Source organism: Bos mutus, chromosome 7 (genome assembly GCF_027580195.1).
Source record: "Bos mutus isolate GX-2022 chromosome 7, NWIPB_WYAK_1.1, whole genome shotgun sequence".
Classification (NCBI taxonomy): Eukaryota; Metazoa; Chordata; class Mammalia; order Artiodactyla; family Bovidae; genus Bos; species Bos mutus.
The window spans coordinates 26,993,245-27,015,220 of NC_091623.1; the positions used below are offsets into that span (position 1 = coordinate 26,993,245).

Genomic DNA, 21,976 nt, shown 5'->3' on the forward strand with positions numbered 1-21,976 from the left:
GGCCACTTGAACTGCTTGTGCAAAACGTGTTGAGTGTGTTTCGCTTGCACTCACTGTTGATGTCTTCTGATGGCCAGGAGTTAGCATCATATTTTCACTTTGAAAATGGTGAGTTTTTCAAATGAAAGTGTGCTAGACACAGACCTGGGCTCAAATTCTAAACTTGCCACTCAGTAGATGTGTCCCATGGGCAAGTCACTTGGTTGTCCCTGTCTGTCAAGTGAGGTTGACACTTCTTGACTCATATTCTGAAGCTGAAATGAGATCCTGTCTGTGAAAGCAAATTTTCACACAATGCCATTGCACGTAAGGAATTACCTGGGCTAATTTTAGCTTACTGAAGAGGTTGCTGAAATGAAGGGAAGAAACCAAAAAGACTTCCAATTAGTCTTCCTTAAGGACCACTGTGTTGTTGGTTGAACCAGAAGTTGGGCCAAAGGACTGCTAGCAAGACACCTACCCAGGCTCTTGCACTGTGATTTTCAGCTAGAGATTTCAATGTGTGGGAGGGAAGTGTAAAAAAATAATCTGTTCCATTATCACCTCCTTTGGCTTCCCACTTGGAGTCGCTGAATATCTCAGGTGACAGTGGCTGTGCTCCTCCGAGGGCTGCGGAAGCAAGTTTGCCCTTTTACCTGTTGACGCGAGTAAGCCCCCAGAGATGACTCTGCTGAGGAAGAGGTTTGCGTAAGACAAAGGCTGTGTTACTGCAACTGTCTCAAATAGACACCACCAGCTGTCTCTTCTATGGCTGGTGTTCCTAAAGAGGGATCTTTACAAAGATGCAAATTCTTCCTCCTGCTTCGGAGCAGAGTGGCTCAGATGAGGGTCTGTCTATGAAATGGTGACTCTGTGATGGACAACAGGCCATTTTTTTTGAAAAGCTACTCTGGACACCCCTGGGATCATTAAGAGCTGGAGGCTGTGCATGCAGGCAGGACACACGTCTCACAGGCTCCTTTCAAAGGCTCTAAGTTATCTCTGCTGTCAAGAGGCCCTGGGTGGAATGTCACCGTCTCTTTGAGTAATTGAAAATACCAGAATGAGAGGTAGGCCAGGGCTTCCAAGTTGAGACCCCAGTTTTACTGTCTTAACTAGAGTAGGTTGCAGAGACAGAGTTCTAGAAGAGTGATCCTGCATGAAGATCTTAGTTCTGACAATTGTGTTGAGATGTCATTAATATGAATTTTACACACATTCCAAAGGCTAATTATTAGGGGGTTGACCCACAATCTAATTGGATCTTGACCTATTATTTTATTAAGGTCTACATGCTTTAGCTAGTTGGTTCTTCTCTGTGTCAGGAGTTAAGTTTGAGGCTTTCCATTTTTAAATTAAAAGTGCCTCTCTTTGTTCTCAAAGCCCCCGAATGGCCCTTCATCATCATGCCCTTGAAGGGAAATCCAATAATTGCCCTTGGCAGTCTGACTCATGGAAGAGAAGGCACAGCCAAGCGTGGGCTGGAGATGCTCTCTGAGCATATAACCTTCCTAAGCTGCTTATTCAGATGCTGAGAAGTTCACCTCAGGGGAAACTTAGGCTGTTATTTTCCTGTAGGTCATCCGTTCTTAGGAGACATAGCTGGTGCATGCTCCATACTTTTATTGTCCACTAAAGGGCAAGTCAGACATTCTCCCTGCTATTAGAGGATCAACAAGTACAAGGATGATAAGCCCCTACAACCCTAAAATCTCCTTTAAGGCTGTTTTCAGGGAGGCATCACACAAGCTGAAGAGCCATTTAGAGTCTTGGTCGTTGAATGACAAGTTGGTGGCTTCTCAGGGCTGAGTTTAGACATGACCGAGGGGCAACAACATCTTAGCAGATGTATCATTATCCCTGAGAGAGAAGACTTCCCAATACATACCCACCCTTCAGGTGAGTAACGTGTGAGTCTCCCTAACTGAGACAGGAAGCTTAAGCAAATCCATCTGACCCAAGGATCCTTTGGAAGGCGAACTGTGCTCTCCTACCTAAGCAGAGAGAAGCAGACAAAAGCAGCTTACGATTCGCTGGTCGGTGTAGTCCCCACTGCTGTACGAGGTGGCCAGCGTGGAGGAGCACTTCTCTGCGTACCAGGGGGATAGGCCTTGCTGCGAGGCACTGCTGATGGAGATGGTATAGATGCTGTCCGTGTACCCGTCGCAGTCACAGTTGTCTCCCTGACGCCCCCCGTTCCCGGAGGCCCAGACGAAGATAGAGCCCTTTCCTTGTCTGCCCTAAAGGAAAAGCCAAAATTTACCATGTCTGTTATCATCTGCTGAGATTGCTGTCATCGCCCAATAAAATCCCCAAGAAGTATATAAATGCATGCATGAGGTTCTCAGAGACAGGAATTTGTGATCAGTTTTGTCTCCAGGTCCTCCAGCAGGAGGACTCTCCCAAGACTGTGTGTTACAAGCCCCTGGTGGGCTCTGGCATGCTGGTCCTCCTCCATCCTCCTCTCTGGGATGGTGTGGAGTGAGGACTTTTCTTTTCTTTTTTTTCCGTATTATGTGGATTCATAATCTGGCCTTTAGCACTCACTCATTATTATTATTAGTATTTTGGCCGTTCCCTTGGCTTATGTCACTCCATTTGAGTCTTTGAACTTCCTCTCTTCATTTCTGGTTGAATCTTCTGGCTGACTGATAGCGTGACAAAATCAGGCATTATTCAGATCTGCTTTGCAGCTGCGTTAAAAGGGACTCTTCAATTGAATGGAACTCGTCAAGGCTACTCTTTCTATGGTTTTTCAATTTGTGCTTTCCAAAGTTTCTACTTTTGTTCCATCCTGTGCAGAACTAGGCCTTAGAATCTTGGCAAGGATGCCCTCAGCCCCAGTTTTAGAGCAACACAACCAAGGCAGAAGTGTCCACCAGGCACGTGTAGAGAGGGAGGCGGCACGCTCCTGCATTGAAGGCGCCTTTTCAGAGTGTCTGAAAGAAGTCTGGGGAGTAGTTTACCTAGGGTAGACATTCAGAAGCAGCAGGAAAATGAGAAAGGACCTATCCAGAGTACTTTTTTTTTTTTAAGTAAATATTCTAAGAGGAATGAATATCTGTTGAATGTCAGGCCCAAATGGGGAAAACATTAACTTCCATCTCTCTGAAGAATGATTTGGGTCTCTAAATGCAGTTCAAATCATTAACAGCAGCAAGAAATTCACAACCATTTCTTTGCACGTAAGCTAAGTGTTCTTCCCTTCTCTTCCTTTTCCAGTGGTCAGCTTTCATTTCAACTGGGTCTGTGTTAAGCATCTCACCTGTTTGACACCATATTCAAAAGCCTTCTGGGCCAGTCGACCAGGCCCCTCCACAGTTTTCCCATCATCGTTAGGGCCCCAGCTTGCGCTGTAAATATCCACATGCCCAGGATTAAATCCAATTGAGCTGGCTTCAATAGCATCGGTCACAATGCCGTCTAGCATTCTTATGCCTGAACAGCAAAACAGACAAATACAAAATATGTTGATGTCAGTGTGTGCATGCAGGATGGCACAAGGCTCTTAATATTTTATTCTTCAAAGGACTATCCAAAGAGTCAAAAACAGGGTAACCATTGTATGTCCCAAATGCCTGTGACCCAGCTGCTAACAGCACCATGGGGAGATACAAGCCACTGCCTCCAGAAGCTTTCTTTATCTGCCCTTTAGAGGTAACTATTTGTGCTATGCAGTGGGCATGGTTGTTGTCGATTATAAAATGTCATGGGCATGTAGACACTGCTGTACTTAAATTGGGTAACTGACAAGGACCTACTGTGTAGCACAGGGAACAGTGTTATATGGCAGTCTGGGTGGGAGGGGAGTTTGGGGGAGAGTGGATACATGTATATGTATGGCTGAGTCCCTTTGCTGTTCATCTGAAATGATCACAACATTGTTTGTGAATTGGCTCTACCCCAATACAAAATGAAATGTTTTTAAAAAAGCTAAAGTATAATCAGTAAGAATAAAGGCTTATTTTTCCACTGGAAAAAAATGTCTCCCCTCCCCCTGCTGACCTAATAAGCTGAAAATGATGGGACAGTTTTCAGAAAGAGGCATCAAACAACCCTCTGTCAACATGCCTGCTTATGACTATCCCATCAACGGCTGTGGCCCAGCCAGCGCTTTACAAAGGGCTCTGTACGGGAACCTGTGCAGCTTGAGAAGACCTACCTACAAAAGAAGACTAACAAGTAGGGAAAGAACTCCTGTTTCTAAGCACTGATTGAAAATAACCCAGAGGCCATTCTTTTATGTGTTTGCTAAGAAACATTTGCAAAGGAACATGCTTCCTTTTCTCCTAAATAATTTCAAGGATGAAATCATTGCCATGGATTTCACTCCTGAGGGGGAATCGTTTTTCATCCGGAGAAGGCAGATGCAGTGGCTCATTGTGCTTTCCAACAGGCTGTCGCCCATCATCAGACTCACGGACGCAAGAGCCAGGAAGGCAAAAGCAGTTTAGACAGATATCGGCAGCTACCTGGTTAGTGCTGGCTTCAGGCTAATGATGCAACGGAGTGCACGGCCTCAGGTTTTCACATGACTGTTTACGATGGAGCATGGGTAAAGGAACGTGGAGCTGACATGACTAATAGAAGTCACATTTATTTTTTTTAAGAAAATTGTTTAAAATGCATTTGGGGGGAAAAAAAATCCCAGCTTTACTATTTGCTAGCTCTATGATCTTGGGCAAGCCACTTCTTTGTGCCTCAGTTTCTTCAACTGTAAAATGGGTTTGATCACAGCTCATGTGCATTGAGGATATATTGTATGCAGTTACCATTACACAGGCCTTAAATGTGTGAACTCATCTATCCATATGAGAACCATTTGAGGCGGATGCTGTAATTTTTCCCAGGGAGAGAGACTGAGGTCAGAGAGGGACGGGGACTTGTCCAAGGCCACATGGCTTGCAACTGGGACTTGAAGCCCAGAAATCTGGTGCTCAGATCCATCCTGTTAACTTCCAGGATGTAGATCCTGTCTTGGGAGTTAAATGATGGACACACAGTAGGTGTGTTTTAGTTTCCTTGAGGATCTTGCTTCTGATTCCTCCTTTGTAAAATGAAAGGGTGAGATGATTCTCTCACAGACTATAGCTACTTTGTTCATCACTCCTTAGAAAGGGCTTTCTTTTTCTAGGTGATAATGTAATTTGTGCTCCTGCCTTCATTTTCTGTAGATTAACATGTCACTTTGACAACGCTGGCATCAAAGGAATCAGGAATGACACCTAAAACCTAGGAGTATGTGCTATGTTAGTGAGAGATGCATTCTGTAAGCTAGGATGTATATTTATTTGATTTCTGAAAAGGATTACAAAACCACATTCAAGGTATGCTCATGTAGAGCTTGAAAGAGTCTCACCATCATGGCCATGTTCTACAATGAATCTTTTTTGTTGTGATTTTAGAAAGCAAATTAAGTGCAAAACCAATAATGTCTCCATGAGCTCCAGAGGAAAGGCTAGTGTGAAGAGGAGAGGCAAGTGCTTTATTCTCTCTGATCCCCTGCAGATCCAGAGGAACCTGGATGGCAGCATTGGGCTCTCTTGTCTTCACGTCGGTGTCAGCCAACTGACACGGCGGCAGGAGGTTGGGGGGTGAGGGGAGAACGAAGTGCTCCTTTCAGGATCCTCCCTGCCTCGAAGCCCCTCTGCTGTTGTACTCCGGGCCCCAGCTCTTGTCCTGTGGCTGTCTCATGTGGCCACAGCTTTCTCTTCCCAGGTTCCATGACTACTTCCTCCCGCGGCTCCACTAGGTCTGAAGGTGGTAACATCTGCTTGCAACAGCCACTTGTTCCCTTGGACTCTTGTAAATAGTTCCTTTATCAAATTGTGCTGATGGAACTTACCGTATGCTTACCCATAAAGACATTGAAACAACCAGAGATTCTAAATTCTTGCTACTACAGATAACCTTTGTCTTCTTTCTGTGATACATATGCATTCTTTTTATTTAATTTTTGACTGTTCATTGTGAACTGAAGGACTACAGAACCGAGAGGCAGGGAAAGTCTTTGCCTAAATTTACCTTTTCCTTCTGTTCTCTTAGCCAGAACTCAATAACAAGCCCTTCTAAATCAGAACACAGAGAAAATCAGATTTGCTTCAAAAGCTATTCAACATTTCCATCCCGCCCTCTCCTCCCCCAGAAGAGAGGTATGGGCTTTATTCAGGTATCATTTTTTGAGAACCCAGATCCACTGATTTGCAGATTTCAAATCACACTCAAGCTCTGTAGTAAATTTTGCATGGGGTTCACTTCTCCCTCTGGTTGTTGAAAAGTCCCCTCTGCCCACCCCATTTACACCAGTTAACACAAGACTCAAAGCGCGAATCTACGGGAACGACCCTCTGCTTTACCTCCAACTTTGGAATTGTATGCAACTCCGACCCCACACTTGTGATTATTTGCTTGCATCGCAATTTCTCCTGCACATCTGGTTCCATGTCTGAGGATGAGAAAATAGAATTTATAAAATGTAAATGAGGGCAAACATTGGTTTTGCATACAAATCGATGGTCCATGGATATACTAACTTTTCGTCAGCCTGTTGCTGGTTTTTATCCCATCAGTGTTAGATGACGTGTAGATAGGTGAAGGGAACAAGTACCAGAGCCCAAGTATATGAGTTTAAATTCTAGCTTCTGCTAGGTATATGACCTTGGGAAAGTGACTGGTCCTCCAAAAGATGTGGCATCCCATGAAACACTAAGTATTCAGAACACTTAGAACAGTGGCTGGTATACAGAAAGAACCAGGAAGTGTTAGCTATTAATACTTCCTATGAGCAGTCCCATGCTTTTTGGTGTTGAAGTGACCCCTTCCCTCCGGCTCCCCCACTAGTGACTTCCTTGGATTAGGTTAATCTGGACCAGTCTTAAGGGGATATGTAGAACAGAGCCCCCCTTTCAAGGCCTCCTCTCCTCTTCTAACCATACACCAGACTAAAACATCTGATGGTTTCCTGGTCCCAAGGGGATTTCGAAATGTTTAACAAGGCACTCCAGGCTATTTGGGATGCCAGGGTGCTCCTGCAACTCTAATTGGGACCAGAAGCCTGAAAAAGACTAGTTTTGCAACCAGATGATGAAGGTAATTTACGATTTCAGAACATTTGGGGGAAAAGAAAATCCATCTTAAACAGACCAAAGTATAAAAGTATCATTTCTGAAATTCTAGACATAGTGATTATCTTTTCCTGTCACCTTCCTGACTTGAGGAAGGTAAATAAGTTGAGGGAACTTTAATGTGAAGTTGGTTGCTTCATGATTTTATTCCATTGTGAAAGCTTCCAGGAGCAGCACAAAGGCTGTGGACACCTTTGGAGGAGCCGCTGACCACATATGCTGACACAGGGAAAAAGAGCAAGGGTTAGGTCTGAGCAAATGTCAGCCAGCTCCTTCTGATTACTACTCTACTGGACATCTATTTAGGCCAGAATGAAATAGAAAATTTCTGAATTGACTGGTCTTTTAAAATAAACCAGTTTCACTTTTCTTTTTTTACCTAAAATACCAAAGATGATTTCCTGGTCTCCTTCCACTGAATGATGGCCTCCTTTATGTTAATACTGGATAGGAGTCCTAAGTCAGAACAATGCAATTCACAGTCTTCCCTGATGTAGCAGGCACCAACTTGTTTTCGGTCTTCCAGCATTGTCCCATCTGGGGAAGTAACCCTCAGCCATTCCTTGTGAGTCTCTATCATGAGACTTGTCCTCCCAGACATCTTTCAAGAACTGATGCTTAAGTGCCTTGTGAGCCTTGTGGATCTTGCTATGAGGCATTCTCTGTTGAAAATGAAGCTAAGGGGAGGTGAGAAGCGCCAGGAGATGGAGCTAGAGTAATTGGTGTCCTCAAGGCATATTATTTGAGTTTCTGGATCTTGCCATGCCTACAGCTGATCATCTCTTGGGTAAAAAATATTTTTAAACCTCCATTTTACTTAATTTTCAAGTTAGGATTCTCTCACTTGCAACTGAAGCTGTCCTGACCAATATACATCTATTCTCTGCAAAATGCATGCATATTGAACATGAAGAAGGCATCTTATGCTTCTTTGGGGGCTTAGCCCTCTCTACCTTTGTAGAAGGGAAAATTCAGTTGCCATTCTCTGAGAAATATGCTACCAGAAGTCACCGTCACCTGAATTTCTGTTCATACAAAATGGAAGACAGGACCCAAGATAGCAAAGTCTCCAGGTGGATAGATAGAACTTACAGAAGCAGCCTGTGAGCAGACATCTGCAGCATTATACCTCTGTCCTAAAAATGATGCGGCATGACACTACCTATTATCTCTCTTTACATACTAAGGACTATTTTCTTTAAAAAATGTAGGATCATGTACAAATAGGGATTGATATCTTTTCCTCCTCTTATCCTCACTTCTCACCTCTGTTCCTTGAGAAAAAGAAGACTTTATCAAAGTGCTTCCATGTCATTCTTTTTAGACCTATGGCTTTCTTCCCTTAAATCAGCCTCTGGGGTAAAAGCAACCTCTATTATCTTAGAACAATGGTTGTAACTGGCATTTAAACAAATTTATGTTTGAAAAATTATTTCAGAAGGTAATTTAAAGACTACCACGGCACTTGTTAAAATATCCTTGCCATATATGTTATATAGCTAGAAAAATAATCTGAAATTTTTGTTGAAATATTGATTACAAATTCATGCTAGATTACTAGTAAGGGTTACCTGTACTTTTAAGATTTTGTTATTTAGTGATGCCTCTCTTGATTTCCAGAGGAGAATTCAAACGCAGCTTTTATTAACTTCATTTACATAGTAATAAAGAACAGCAGCAACACAGATCGTTTGGAGAGATAAAGCCCTTGGAACTGGGAGATAATAGGTCTCTAACTGCTGTGAAGGCCAAAACAAAATGGGGCAATTCATTTTCTAAACCTAAGGGATTTATTTCTGACACTATGCTGGAAGGGTAACTAACTCTATTTTTTTATTGTGCCTTTTGATAAATGATGGAGATGTTAGCTTTTTGGTTGATAATCAAGAGGACCCTGAGAGATAGTTGCTTTTTGTGTAATTTTCAAATAGCAGATTCCGAATTGGCTCAGAAAATTGACTTGTCTCTGCTTCTGCTCTTATCAGATAATATTATTCTTGTCATGCTTTTTTCCTCACTGAAAGGAGTTCTACCTTAGTTGCTAAATGAGAAGCCTTAATCATCATTATCATAGTACATGTTTAACTTGTTCTATGTACCAGACACGATCCAAGTCAATTATATATATAAACCTATTTAATCCCCACAAATCCCCAATGAAATAGGTACCATCATTATCTCTTTGGTTGTTGTTCAGTCGCTCAGTGGTGTCTGACTCTTTGAGACCCCATGGACTGCAGCATATCAGGCTCCCCTGTCCTTTATCATCTGCAGGAGTTTGCTCAAACTCAAGTCCATTGAGTCGGTGATGCCATCCAACCATCTCATCCTGTGTCATCCCCTTCTCCTGCCTTCAGTCTTTCCCAGCACCAGGTCTTTTCTAATGTGTCAGCTCTTTGCATCAGGTGGCCAAAAGTATTGGAGCTTCAGTATCAGTCCTTCTAGTGAATATTAAGCATTGATTTCCTTTAGGATTGAGTGTTTTGATCTCCTTGCAGTCCAAGGGAGTCTCAAGAGTCTTCTCCAACATCACAGTTCAAAAGCATCAATTCTTTGGTGCTCAGCTTTCTTTATGATCCAACTCTCACATCCATACAGGATTACTGGAAAAACCATAGCTTTGACTATACAGACCTTTGTCAGCAAAGTAGTCTCCCTGCCTTTTAATATGCTGTGTAGGTTGGTCATAACTTTTCTTCCAGGGAGGAAGTGTCTTTTAATATCATGGCTGAAGTCACCATCTGCAGTGATTTTGGAGCCCAAGAAAATAAAAGTCTGTCACAGTAGATGATAAAACTGGTCACAAAGTTAAATAATTTGCTCATGGTCACTCAGCTATTAAGTGAAAGATCTAAGATTTGAACTAAATCTAACTGTAAAGTCTGTGCTCTTAAGTGTTTGGCTCTACTGTCCTAATCCTATGCTACGTGCATGGTCCATGGTCTGCTGTGCTCTAGAAGCTCACAGTTTTCAGGCACAAATTAAATAAAATTGTATAGGCTGCTATTTTGGGGCCTTTGAAACTCTGTGAATTGGCTATCATCAGTACCATGAGTTGCAAGTCCCTTTTGTTTGGCAGTGGGAAAGAAGGACACCTGAGTTCCCCTTTTCACAAGTACAAAACTCCAAGAATATCATTTCACCAGGTATTCACCTATCACGCGTCTGCCACACAAATCATCACCCATGTTGGATCCTGGACCAGACCCAAGGCACTGCCTAAGCAAGAGGCTGGGCTGACACCTCCAGCTAACAGTGTCCTCAGCTGAACCCATGTGGGTGGGAGCGGATTTCCCTCTTAGTCTTGACCAAGGGAAAGGAATGAGAGTTGTCACTTCTAGTTCATTCTAGGAAGAGTGCCCTTTTCTTCTCAGCACTTATTGCCCATTTCCTAAGGTAGTTTCTTTTAGGAGAGTAGGTAAACAGGGACCTTGTCATCTTGTTTTGAGACAAAATTAAAAAAAAAAAAAAAAGGCAGAGTGAGGTGAGTGACTTCCTCAAAGCCATCCTCCTTTCTGGTGATTGGCAAAGCTGTCACTACCAGCCAGGCTAACATTGCAAGGTCCTGCTGTAAAAGGATAGAAGTTCCTCCTGCTCCCACACTGCCCTCACTCAGAAATATGGCTGAACATTTGTCTGGGGAGTCCTACTCTAAGCTTCTGAGACATCCCACTTTCCTCCAAGGGGGCCCCCCTCATGGTTCCTATTGTGTTGTTAATGGAATATTCTAACCTGTAGGGCTGCTTGCGGTTGACCCCTTTAAAAGATAAATGCTAGAAGAAATAAGTGGTACTGAAGGAAAGTAAATGGTGCCTCCCCAAACCTCCCCTTCCCCCCGAGGGAAGAAATAACCACCCAGAAGTTGAAGCCAAGTCCTTGAGCTCCAGACTCCCTCCCTGGGGTTTGTGAGCCTTCTGGAGGAGGACAATCCAATGTAACAGCTTTCAGTCAACAATACCACACCAGCCACGTGGGAATTCTGAGACAATCAGGGAGAAACTGAGAGGGAAAGTGAAAGTGAGAGAGAGAGAGAGAGAACTGATTGACCCAAGTTGGATACTAATCCAAGAGGGAGGAAGAAAGGAAAGGGAAGTATATTACATGACAGACACAAAGAGCTTTTCCCTGCTTGCTCTTTCCACCCCATCTACCCCACCCCCTCCACACACCTTGTAGCAGTACTCATTTTGCCTTGACTTTTTTCTCTTTTGGTATGAGTTTCTTTTGGGTGAAGCAAATGAAAGAGTGAAATGTCTCCTTCAAGTCTGTGAAAGATGTCTTTATGCACAAAGATGAGTTTTCCCATGGGCATGGACATGGGGCTGTGTGCCTAGAGGGTGAAGTTCCTTTGGAGCTAAGAAAAAAGGCTAAAATGTCTCCTGCCTTTGGGTCTTCATTTGCCTTGTTGCTTTGCCAAGTCTGGCTCTTAGCCTCACTCACTACCCGGTGGATACTCTGGAGAGTTAGTTTAGGGGTCAGAAGATGTCCTTTGCCTCTTCCTTTTAGCTTTAAAATAACCAGAAGAAACTCTGGAACAGACTAATTAGCCCAGTGCCCTGGAGACTGTGTTGGATTTGAGGGCCAAGCCTTATGGTGTATTTCTCTTGTCTGGTGTCTTTCCGCGCTCTTCTGAGGGGCCTAGGAAGCATGGTTGTGGCTACCATAAGAAGTCGTAGGGATTTGTTATTTTGGCCATCTCTATTTCTCTTCATGGCTAGCAACAAGCATGTTGGTAATAGTAAAAGATCCATAGAGGAAGTAGGTGCAATGGTAATGGAGTGAAGATTTTTATTCTTTAATGCTTTGGACTGCAAGCAAATCAAACCAATGAATCTTAAAGGAAATCAGCCCTGAGTATTCATTGAAAGAACTGTTGCTGAAGCTGAGGCTCTAATAAATACTTTGCTACCTGTTGTATGGCTGACTCGTTGGAAAAGACCCTGATGCTGATAAAGACTGAAGGCAAAAGGAGAAAGGGACAGCAGAGCATGAGATGGTTAGATAGCATCATCAACTCAGTGGATGTGAGTCTGAGCAGGCTCTGGGAGATAGTGAAAGACAGGGAAGCCTGGTGTGCTGCAGTCCATGGGATCTCAAAGAGTCAAACATGATTTAGTGACTGAACAAGAATAAATGTCCCAAATATTTCTTCTAAAGCCATAGATATTCAGTAACATTTTGAGGGGAACATTTCACAGTATAAGAAGAAAGTTTAATTGAAATATAGTCCTATAAGCCAAAAGGAATATAAAAATAAAAGCTTCTGTTTCCTGTTTTAAAAGCAACAAAATGTTGTAGTATGGATGGTGTACATGACCATTTTCTGAGAGCAAAAATATGGATCATAGTTATAGTGTAATTTTCTCAAATAAGATGAAAGCATTTTAAAGCACTTACCCCACCCCCAAATCCACATTTACTTACTTGTTCTCATTTGTGGGATCATATCGGGGAAATGGATCATGGTCATTATCGTTAAAATCATAGCTGGCCTCCGGATCCTAAAGAGAAAGCAAAAATTACACTGTAGCATCAAAAAAAAAAAGCAGTGTTTTCCAAGTCTTCTTCAGTTCAGTTCAGCTCAGTCGCTCAGTTGTCTCTGACTCTTTGCGACCCCATGAATTACAGCACGCCAGGCCTCCTTGTCCATCACCAACTCCCGGAGTCCACCCAGACTCATGTCTATTGAGTAGGTGATGCCATCTAACCACCTCATCCTCTGTCATCACCTTCTCCTCCTGCCCTCAATCCCTCCCAGCATCAGGGTCTTTTCAAATGAGTCAGCTCTTCTCATGAGGTGGCCAAAGAACTGGAGTTTCAGCTTCAACATCAGTCCTTTCAATCTACCCCTGTCCTATTCCCATTCTGGCTGATGGCTTGAGAGTCTGCAGTTTAGAGTTTCTGGCCCCGTTTTTTATCATTCATCATAGCCAGAAACCAGGCAGAGATGACGTGCACAGAGAAGTGAGCCAACAATTCTCAGTGAATGTTTCCAAACCTATAGAATCTCATAGGCTATTAGAACAGGAGGAGTCAGAGTTTACTTAGTTCAATCATGTCATTTTCCAAATGAGAAAATTGAGGTCCAGAGAAGTGGAATGGTTCAACTGGCTCCAGAGCTAGTTAGTAACACTTTGACACTCATCTTTCCTAAGGATACAGGTGTAAAGAGCTGGCTGTGGGGTGGGGCTCAGGTCTACAGTGAGCTCCTTCAGCCACCCCAGTTACACTAAATAGACTTAAAACAGACTGCTATTCTCTGTATTTCTCTACTGCTTCTGCTTAGTCAGTCCTGTCCGACTCTTTGTGACCTCATGGACTGTAGCCTGCCAGGCTCCTCTGTCCGTGGGATTCTCCAGGCAAGAATACTGGAGTGCGTTGCCATGCCCTCCTCCAATAAAGAAGGCTGAGTACCAGAGAACTGAAGCTCTTGAATTGTGGTGCTGGAGAAGACTCTTAAGAGTCCCTTGGACTGCAAGGAGATCCAATCACCTTTTAATAATTGTGTCACCACTCAGGCTGTTCTTTATGTTTCTCTGTCTTAATAATTGCTAATCTTTTTTGTCTCTTTTCCACCCCATTTCCTTTGCTCTTTAGCTTTAGAACGTTGGTTGAGTAGAAAGGCTGGCATAAAGACAGGGGGTAGTATTCAAGATAAAACACAGATCTTTAAATCAAGACCTGAAATATTTTTAATTCATTAGTTTGCCTGTGCTGGGTCTCAGGTGTGGCTCATTGGGTCTTTGATCTCTGTTTCGGCATGTAAGATCTTTTAACTGTGGCCTGTGGAATATTCATTTGCAGGGTGTGAGCTCTTAGTTGTGGCATATGGGATCTATTAATAGTTCCTTGACCAGGGATCGAACTAAAGACCCCTGCTTTGGGCACATGGAGTCTTATCCACTGGACCATCAAGGAAGTCCCCTAAAGACCTAAAATATTATGGAGAACTTCATAAACAAGTAAATAATTTACTTCCCATTTTTGGTAAACTTTTCTCAGCTTGTCATTTTTGCAGTATGAAGTACATGCTTTGATTTGCATGGATGGAGTCACGTTCATATAACTTCACAATGTGAGAGCTATTGACCCACAGGGAATGTGAGGAGGATGACTGTGAAAATGATCTCAGACGTGAGGCTTGATCTGATTGCTTTCATGTTCCCCAGTACTGAGTGGCATAGAATTTGAATGGCTTTTTAATAATCTAGCCGGTATAAGTGCCTCCTCCAACCCCAACACACATAACTTTTGTACAGTCCTTGGCTTCAGTGAATTCTTTCAAAGTCTAGTGATACAAAAAAAAAAAAAAAGAAGAAGAAGAAGAAGAAAGAAAGAAAGAAATTTATGTGCACTGGCAGAGGGGTGAGGGAAATAGCCAAAGCTTGGCTCATCAACCCCAGGGCTCACTCAGAGCACCTCCTGCTTGAGGGAAGTGAAGCCTTAACTGTATGTCTGTGTAGACAGCTCCCTAAGCTGCAGCAATAGAAGGGCTTAGACTCACATAGTTGGCATAGATGTCTGTGTGATTCCACTCCAAGCCATCATCCAATACAGTGATAACAACACCTTTGCCTGTGATGCCTTTTTGCCAAACAGGTATCACGTGGAGATCCAGCTTGGGCAGGGTTGCAGTCATCCTTGTATCTTGCTGGTGAAAAAGAACAAAGAAGCGTTGGTAAAATCATTTGCTGCACAATGAGAACTGAAGCTCCAGTCTTGAGACCCATCTTTCTTTTTCTGGGGGTCATTCTATTCTTTAGAAGCAGGAAATTAGGTGAAATAAAAGACAAAGTTGAGGGGAGGACCAAGTGAATCATCATAGTTCTGCTCTTTTTCCAGTTGTTCCAATGGAAAATCACTCGAAAAGATGAATCACCCTGTGCCCCTTGTCTTTGAGCTGTGTGGCTTTGAAGAAGTTTATCCCTAAGTTGCTTTCATTTATAATAACATGCTCAAGCTTTTCATCTACTGAAGCTTTATTTGCTGCCCCAAGCTTCCATCTCCCCCAAATCCTAAACCTCCACTGCCACACTGAACATACTTTATTTTGTCTGGTTCACAGTTACTCGTGGATTTACAGTACCTGGAATGCCCACGAAGCTGTAGTCTTACCAGGACTTGGAATTGAACTGCCTGTTTCCAATTATAAGTTATTTAGGGAGTCAGTATCTGTGAGAGGTGATTTAGGATTTTTTTTTCAGGTAACTTTTCTGAGAGTTACAGTATGTGGGGCTGTAGGGAAGAGAGATTGGACAGCAAAGGCATACAGATATGAGCACATCTCCAAGCATTCAAGAGAGACGCATTAGAAGAAAGCCAGGTTTTTAGTGAAGGGATCAACAGGAAACTTACAAATGACAGCAATCAAAAGTATCAATGAATGCATTGCCCCCTGGCCGATGCCCATCAGAAAGAGGAGGAGCAAAACCAGAATTTTCTAGGCCAACATGAAGCTGAATCCCAGGAGGCTGGAACTGCACACAGATTGTTGGCCAAAGCCAGAGAAGGACTCTCTGTCAGTGGGAGGAACAATCGGAGACTGTGGCTGTTAAGAGTATGGCCTCTGGAACTATGAACTATGGTCCCACCACAAGAATCATGTGATTTTTGGCAAGTTATTCAACTTGCCAATGTCTCTGTTTCTTCATCTGTTAAAAGGAAATACTTATTATATGAACAACAAAATGTTGCGTGAGAACTAGATGAGTTAATTCATGTCAAACAGGATAGTATTAATATTTGGCACATGGTAGATGCACAGGTGTTAACGAGTGTCTTCTGCAGCAAGCAAGTATCACTTAGGTTAGGAGAGTTTCAAGAGGAATTGATCTCCTTTCCCATCCTATCTGCAACAAGGACGTCTAGACCTCAGCTTATGGTTCTCATGAAATTTTATCTTTTACAGTATTCTCAACAATAAGCACATCTATTCCATGTGTTACTATAGTAGAGGCTTAATGTGAAAACAGAAGGGAGAGCACTCTGCAGGCAGGCAGGCAGGAGCATGTACAGTTTCTCCACTCACTGCCCACATTCCTGTAAGGATTTAGTAACTGTCTTAAAGGTGGACTAAGTGTGTGTTAGTTGCTCAGTCGTGTTCGACTCTCTGCGACCCCATGGACTGTAGCTTGCGAGGCTTCTCTGTCCATGAAATTCTCCGGGCAAGAATACTGGAGTGGGATGCCATTTCCTTCTCCAGGGGATCTTCCCGACCCAGGGATCAAACACATCTGCATTGCAGGCAGATTCTTTACCATCTGAGCCACCAGGGAAGCCCTTTAAAGGTAGAACTGGTTTGCAAGTCTAGACATTCACAGATAGATGCCTTTTGTCTTTCCTCACGTTCCTTCCTTTAGCCTAGTTCAGAGATTCTCACCTGGGAGCATGTAAGAATTGTCATTCAGGGCTATATATCCTGAATCACGTTCACTGTCCTCTTTGGATAATTTAAAGGGTTCTCAGGAGTAACCTTGAGCAGGTCTGATTTTTGCCATGAATACTGTTTTCCAACCCTACCTTGCAAGACCCAATTCTTCTGTACTTATTCCAGATAAATGTAAGGAGACTTCCTCTTGTAGAAGCTAAAGATCTGTGTTTTCAGATGTTCTCACACAGCCAAACAGAAGATCCAGATCATGGAAGGTCCCATTCACCCTGATCTCTGGGTAACACAGCCCTGTACTGAATTATCTGTTACTTAAAAATATCTAATGTTCAGAGATAACAAGTAACCCGGGGCCTATGCAGTCCTCATGCAGGTACTTACCAAGTACCACTGCTGATTCCACATCGGATCATTGAAGAGATCTAGTGCTGAGTCTCTTAGAACTGAACGTTTACTTCTTTCTTTTTCATACTGTTGTTCCGCCCATATCACCTACCAGGAGTTTTATAGCAAGAAAATCAACAGTTAAACAGCCACCTCTGGTGTAATCATCTTCCCTCTAACTAGCTCTAGTATTCTCTCCATCAGTGTTTCCACCTGACTACAGATCACACTGGCAGCTCAGTGAGAATAAGGGCTTGCCCTCTGGGGAGATGACCATTTCCTCTATTATGGTAAAGTGTGCCTTTACGAGGAGGAGAAGTAGTCAGTGAAGTGATGGTTCCCTCAAATTATTGACACTGTGATTCCAGTGGAAGTAAAAGTTCAGCCTGCTTTCATCAGCAAATGGACCATAATACCCATTTTTATATTGAGGTTCCAGGGTTCCATAGCTGAAAATTTGTCCATTTGCATGGAATGAGTCAACAAGCTAAGAGATCTCAGAGACTGCTGTTATGTTGCTCTTACAGCTTAATGTCCCTTTCTTTATTCACAAAAATAGAAATTGCAGATGTGACAAAAGACAGGAAAGGTGCTGTGTCTTTGCTGATTCAAAATTCTGGCTCCCCTGTGCTTCAGCCTTCTGCTTAAGAATATTTAATATGAGAAACAGATCTGGGATGATGGATGAGCCTTACTGGCCATGCACACTTATCATTAATTTTGTTTCATGTATTATGCAAGGAGATCTGACAATACAAAAATTACCTTTCCAACATTTATAGCATAATCCTATTATACTTGAGGCCCCAAGAGGTGAGGGGCTGCCTTGTGGTTATATTCATTATGAGATGCTACTGTGCTCTGATTCTGCTGAGCAACATGACTGTTTCCTACCCAAAACATATCCTCTCTTTCGTACACACGATGATAGTCCAGTGTGTGATAGGATATTGCTAATGTGAGAATACTAATGAGTCAGATCCAAAAATAAAAACTGAAAAGTAATTTGCAGCTAAAGGATAAAGCCATCCAGTAACACCATCCTAAATTTCCAATTAGAAAACATACTGCAAACCTATTATAAACATTGGGAGGGACTTGAGGGTTGGAAATTAGTCATTATAATTTATTTTTAAAGTGCCTGTATTTTCAAGCTTAATTGTTTTGGCTTAAAATACCTCAATGCTTGGAATATACTGCCTGCCATTTGAGTTGGTCTTTGGAAGCTGGCTGCTAGGGAACAAGTACTAATCTTTGAGGGAGAGAGTCACTTACAGTTAGAGATTTCATTAACAGACTTGCAGATAGCATATTGGTGCACTTCAGAGTGCTAATTTGGAAGAATAGTATCCCTATCCAAAAAAAAAGAGCAATAAAATGAAAATCAAGAGCATTTTTTTAAAAGTGGAATAAAAGAAGAGGCACTCTGCCATCTGATCAGGTAAACAACCAATTGGTGGAAACAGAGTTGTGATTAATGTCATTAACTCCAAATCCCATATTAGTCTCTGTAAGAGCAGACCAAATGGAACAGAGCAAATTGGTAGCATCCTTCTATTGTATATATAGTAAGTATCATGTACTTAATGGTAAATAATCCTTTTGGGATTTAATGCCCTTTGCAAAGGGCATTAAAAAGCATCTAGTCCAACCTTCCACTTCAAGCTTCAATGGGTTCTAGAATTTTTCCTGAAATTAAATTATTCTGGGGATAACTTTCATAGGATTATATAGACTCCCTTCTAATGAAGTTATGCTAGAGAGTAAATTCTTGGCTCTTCTTCACTATGTTTTGTGATTTCTCCCCCAAGTCAATTACTAAGGAATTACAAATCAATTATCTAAAGAATAGAACTGGGCCATCTGTTCATTTTAGTGAGATACTTTGAATAATAACTGCTTCACTCTATCCAGTTTTCTCCTGTGAAGATGAGAAGGGAGGTCGGTTTGACTTCCTTGTACATTACTTAACGTCAGGCATGCATTTAGGCAGACAAGGAAATAGTTCTCTTGGGTTTTTGCCCAAAGACTAAGCCTAGCTAGAGTACTGGAAGTTGTCCTACTTTCAGAGCCGATATACAATTAGCCATCTGCCTTGGGACAGTAAAAGGAAGATTTTATTGGACAAAAAACTTTTAAAATGATGTTAGGGGCCTCTGCTTAGGTCTGTCACTTCTAAGCCGTTTACTCGAGTAAAAGCCAGCAACGGTTGTTTATGAGCTGCGGGTTGCCGTCCATGGTCCTGATACAACGTTCTTGGTCTGGGTTAGGTTGCTGCTTTCATGTTGGAACACTGGTAACCCAGGCCCAGTCATTTCCTACTCTCATAATTTGTCTTCTTTTCCCTCTTCTTTCTAAAAATTCTATCAGGTGCATAACAAAGTAGCAAACTATTGTACAGTGGTTGTGAGTTCCATGAACTTTCAACAATTTTAGCCCTGTTCTGTCACTTGTACTTTTCTTTATGGGAAGTTGAACGTGTATGTTTCATCTCTCACAAAGCCTTCATAATTCTTGAGAATGTCCTAGACAACAGAAATCATGTATCCAGATATCAGGCTTCCCAGGATAAATTTTCATCAGTATGGCATATTCTTGAGAAAAGGCAAATTTTTCTCAAATTTTACTTCAAATTTTTATTTCATATCAGCATTTCTATTGATGTTTATGACCTTGAAAACAGACTTCAAAAAGACCCTGAGTGATGGGATGGGGAGGGAGGTGGGAGGGGGTTCACGATGGGGACCACATGTACACCCGTGGCTGATTCATGTCAATGTATGGCAAAAACCACTACAATCCTGTAATTAGCCTCCAATTAAAATAAATAAATTAATTAAAAAAATCAAAAGGTACATTAGATATACATGAAATTGGCCCCACACTTTACCTGTGTTCATTCTAGACTTTTCCTGCTGGTACCTTATCGTTGAATATGTATACAAACCAGAATAAAAGGAGATCAAATACTCTGGGTCAGATAATATAATACTTATGGAAACATTTGCCTCCTGAAGACATGGATTTAAAACTCTCTCAAAAACACTAGTTCCCTATATAACCAAATCAGATAGAAACAGCAGAATGCATTTTCAGATAACACTGAAATGTTATTAAGAATGGAGTTTCTGCATTATATTTGTTTGGCATCATCACATTGAATATCAAAATGCTTGGTACATAGATAGCCATATAATAAAAGGCTGTTCATTGATTGTATTGTCAAACAGTTCATTAGTGCTGCCACTTGATTCTCAGGATTCATTTTCATGCTCTTAGACTGAATTTGTGAACTGATATTATATAGTTCATATGTGTGTGTGTGTGTGTGTGTGTGTGTATGTATATACACACATATACTGTAGTCAACCAATTAGATTCAGTTATTATTATGTGCATTTATAACCCTATGGAAATGATAAGAAACACTACAGATAAATAATTGTGAAAACAAGAAAAAGAATAATATTCACTTTTGTTCTTGTTAGCAAGCACAAAGAAAGCAGATAAGTCAGGTTACTGGCTTGAAGACAAATGCACAATACTTACACGATCATCATCAGACAATCTCTTAGTGATGTGAAGGGCACTCCTTCGAGACCTCCGAGGATGGTTTCTGTGTTTGAATAAGTAGTGATTTTCAAGTGATCCAATCTATAAAAGGAAAAATTAAAATAAAAATCCTCTTTCCAAAATAAGTGTGTATAGGTCAGATTAAAACCCAGCTAACTTGCAAACAGGCAATTTTTATTAAGTCCATTTCTTGTATTTGAAGGTAACCTTTTTCTTGATGAGGAAGACACTGTTAGAAGCCTTCCCTTTCTTCTTAGTCTGTTCAGTGAGATGAGCTTCCCAATATTATCATTTGGGGTCACAGCATTCTTAAGGGCTGATGATGCTTCTGTCTTTTATATTTCAGAGAAACCACATTTTCTTTTCTAGGTGATGTTACGTAGATAGACATTTCTAAAAAATATATTCACTTTACAAAATGTATGCTGTCAGAGAACGATACTGTGTAGAAAGCAGGAGAACTCTTCGGTACTATATATGTGTAGTGCTGCACTCAGCTAGAACAATTTGTTGTTATAAAATACAGTGATTGAATCCATAGTGATGATTGTTATAAGCTACTAGTAATGACTACTTGACTTTCCAGTAGTTCAAAGCTTTGAGCAAGATGTCAGCATGCTACATTTAGCACAGGTATTCCACTTTAGAGTGTGTAAATTTCTCTAGATGACTATCAATACATTTGTTATCAATACAAATGGTCCAATTTAGAGCTAAGTTCATTATTATTTTAAGATAATTTCCCTTTATTCCAAATAGTACTTAATTTGAACCTACTAAATTCTGTAGATGCCCTGCATTTTTTTTAAATTGAGACAAGCAATTGACAATGGGTTATTTCATAAGAATTACTTTCTTTAAATTGATGTTTCTCATCACCTAAAGACTTTTTTTCATAGAGATGCTTAGGTCCTGCTCCAAGCCTGAATCTCTGGGAGTAAATCTGCTATAAGCTTTACGTGGAGTTGGGGGGAGAGAATAGTAGCCTTAAGAAAAGATCACCAGTGCTTAGCTCTGTTTCTGCTATCAATTGGTTTTGCCTTTTGTCACCTCCTACCTATCCTAGCTTTATTTTGAGGCCTTAAGAAGTTCAAGATGGTGATACATCTAAGTGTAAACAAAGGAAGAAATAAACAGAACCAGGAAAGCACCATCAGTCTTTTATAAGGAATTATTATTTTAAAAACATTTATTAGTAATGTCATTTAACTGGAAATATGTGTATGCAACTCTAGGTAGGTTTTCCCACTCTTTTCTAAAGTTTCTTGTTACTATGCCACCCTTTCCTTGAAGATCCTACCAACAGTACTGATTTACTGTTATTTATTTGTTTACTGGGACTTGTGATTTTAAAAAGCAGTTCCCACAATGAATGGTCTGGGTTTGGATGAATGTCTGAGGCTAATAGGTGAGAAAAGGAAGAGGGAGTTATTTTTTGCTCTCTCCTCCAGTCTCCTTCCACACAGTTATCAATGCTATTTAGCTTTAGTCCAAAGGATTAAGTTCCCAGGGTTTTTTTCCCTTCATA

The 21,976-nt window shown here is 41.5% G+C and overlaps 1 protein-coding gene and 1 long non-coding RNA gene across 3 annotated transcripts in view; one reads left to right on the plus strand and one right to left on the minus strand.

Moving 5' to 3' along the window:
* The window catches only part of LOC138988609 (uncharacterized), a 565,076-nt gene that overhangs the window by 376,186 nt on the left and 166,914 nt on the right, over positions 1 to 21,976 (plus strand). The gene's annotated exons all lie outside the window — the stretch shown is intronic.
* The window catches only part of PCSK1 (proprotein convertase subtilisin/kexin type 1), a 46,313-nt gene that overhangs the window by 22,284 nt on the left and 2,053 nt on the right, over positions 1 to 21,976 (minus strand). For both annotated transcript variants that reach the window (XM_070374773.1, XM_005899299.3), the window contains exons 2-8: positions 20,425 to 20,529; positions 16,873 to 16,983; positions 14,608 to 14,754; positions 12,528 to 12,604; positions 6,336 to 6,424; positions 3,245 to 3,417; positions 2,007 to 2,219 (exon numbers count right to left, since the gene is read on the minus strand). In XM_070374773.1, coding sequence (XP_070230874.1) covers positions 2,007 to 2,219; positions 3,245 to 3,417; positions 6,336 to 6,424; positions 12,528 to 12,604; positions 14,608 to 14,754; positions 16,873 to 16,983; positions 20,425 to 20,529 — 915 coding nt within the window. The remainder of the gene's footprint in view (positions 1 to 2,006; positions 2,220 to 3,244; positions 3,418 to 6,335; positions 6,425 to 12,527; positions 12,605 to 14,607; positions 14,755 to 16,872; positions 16,984 to 20,424; positions 20,530 to 21,976) is intronic.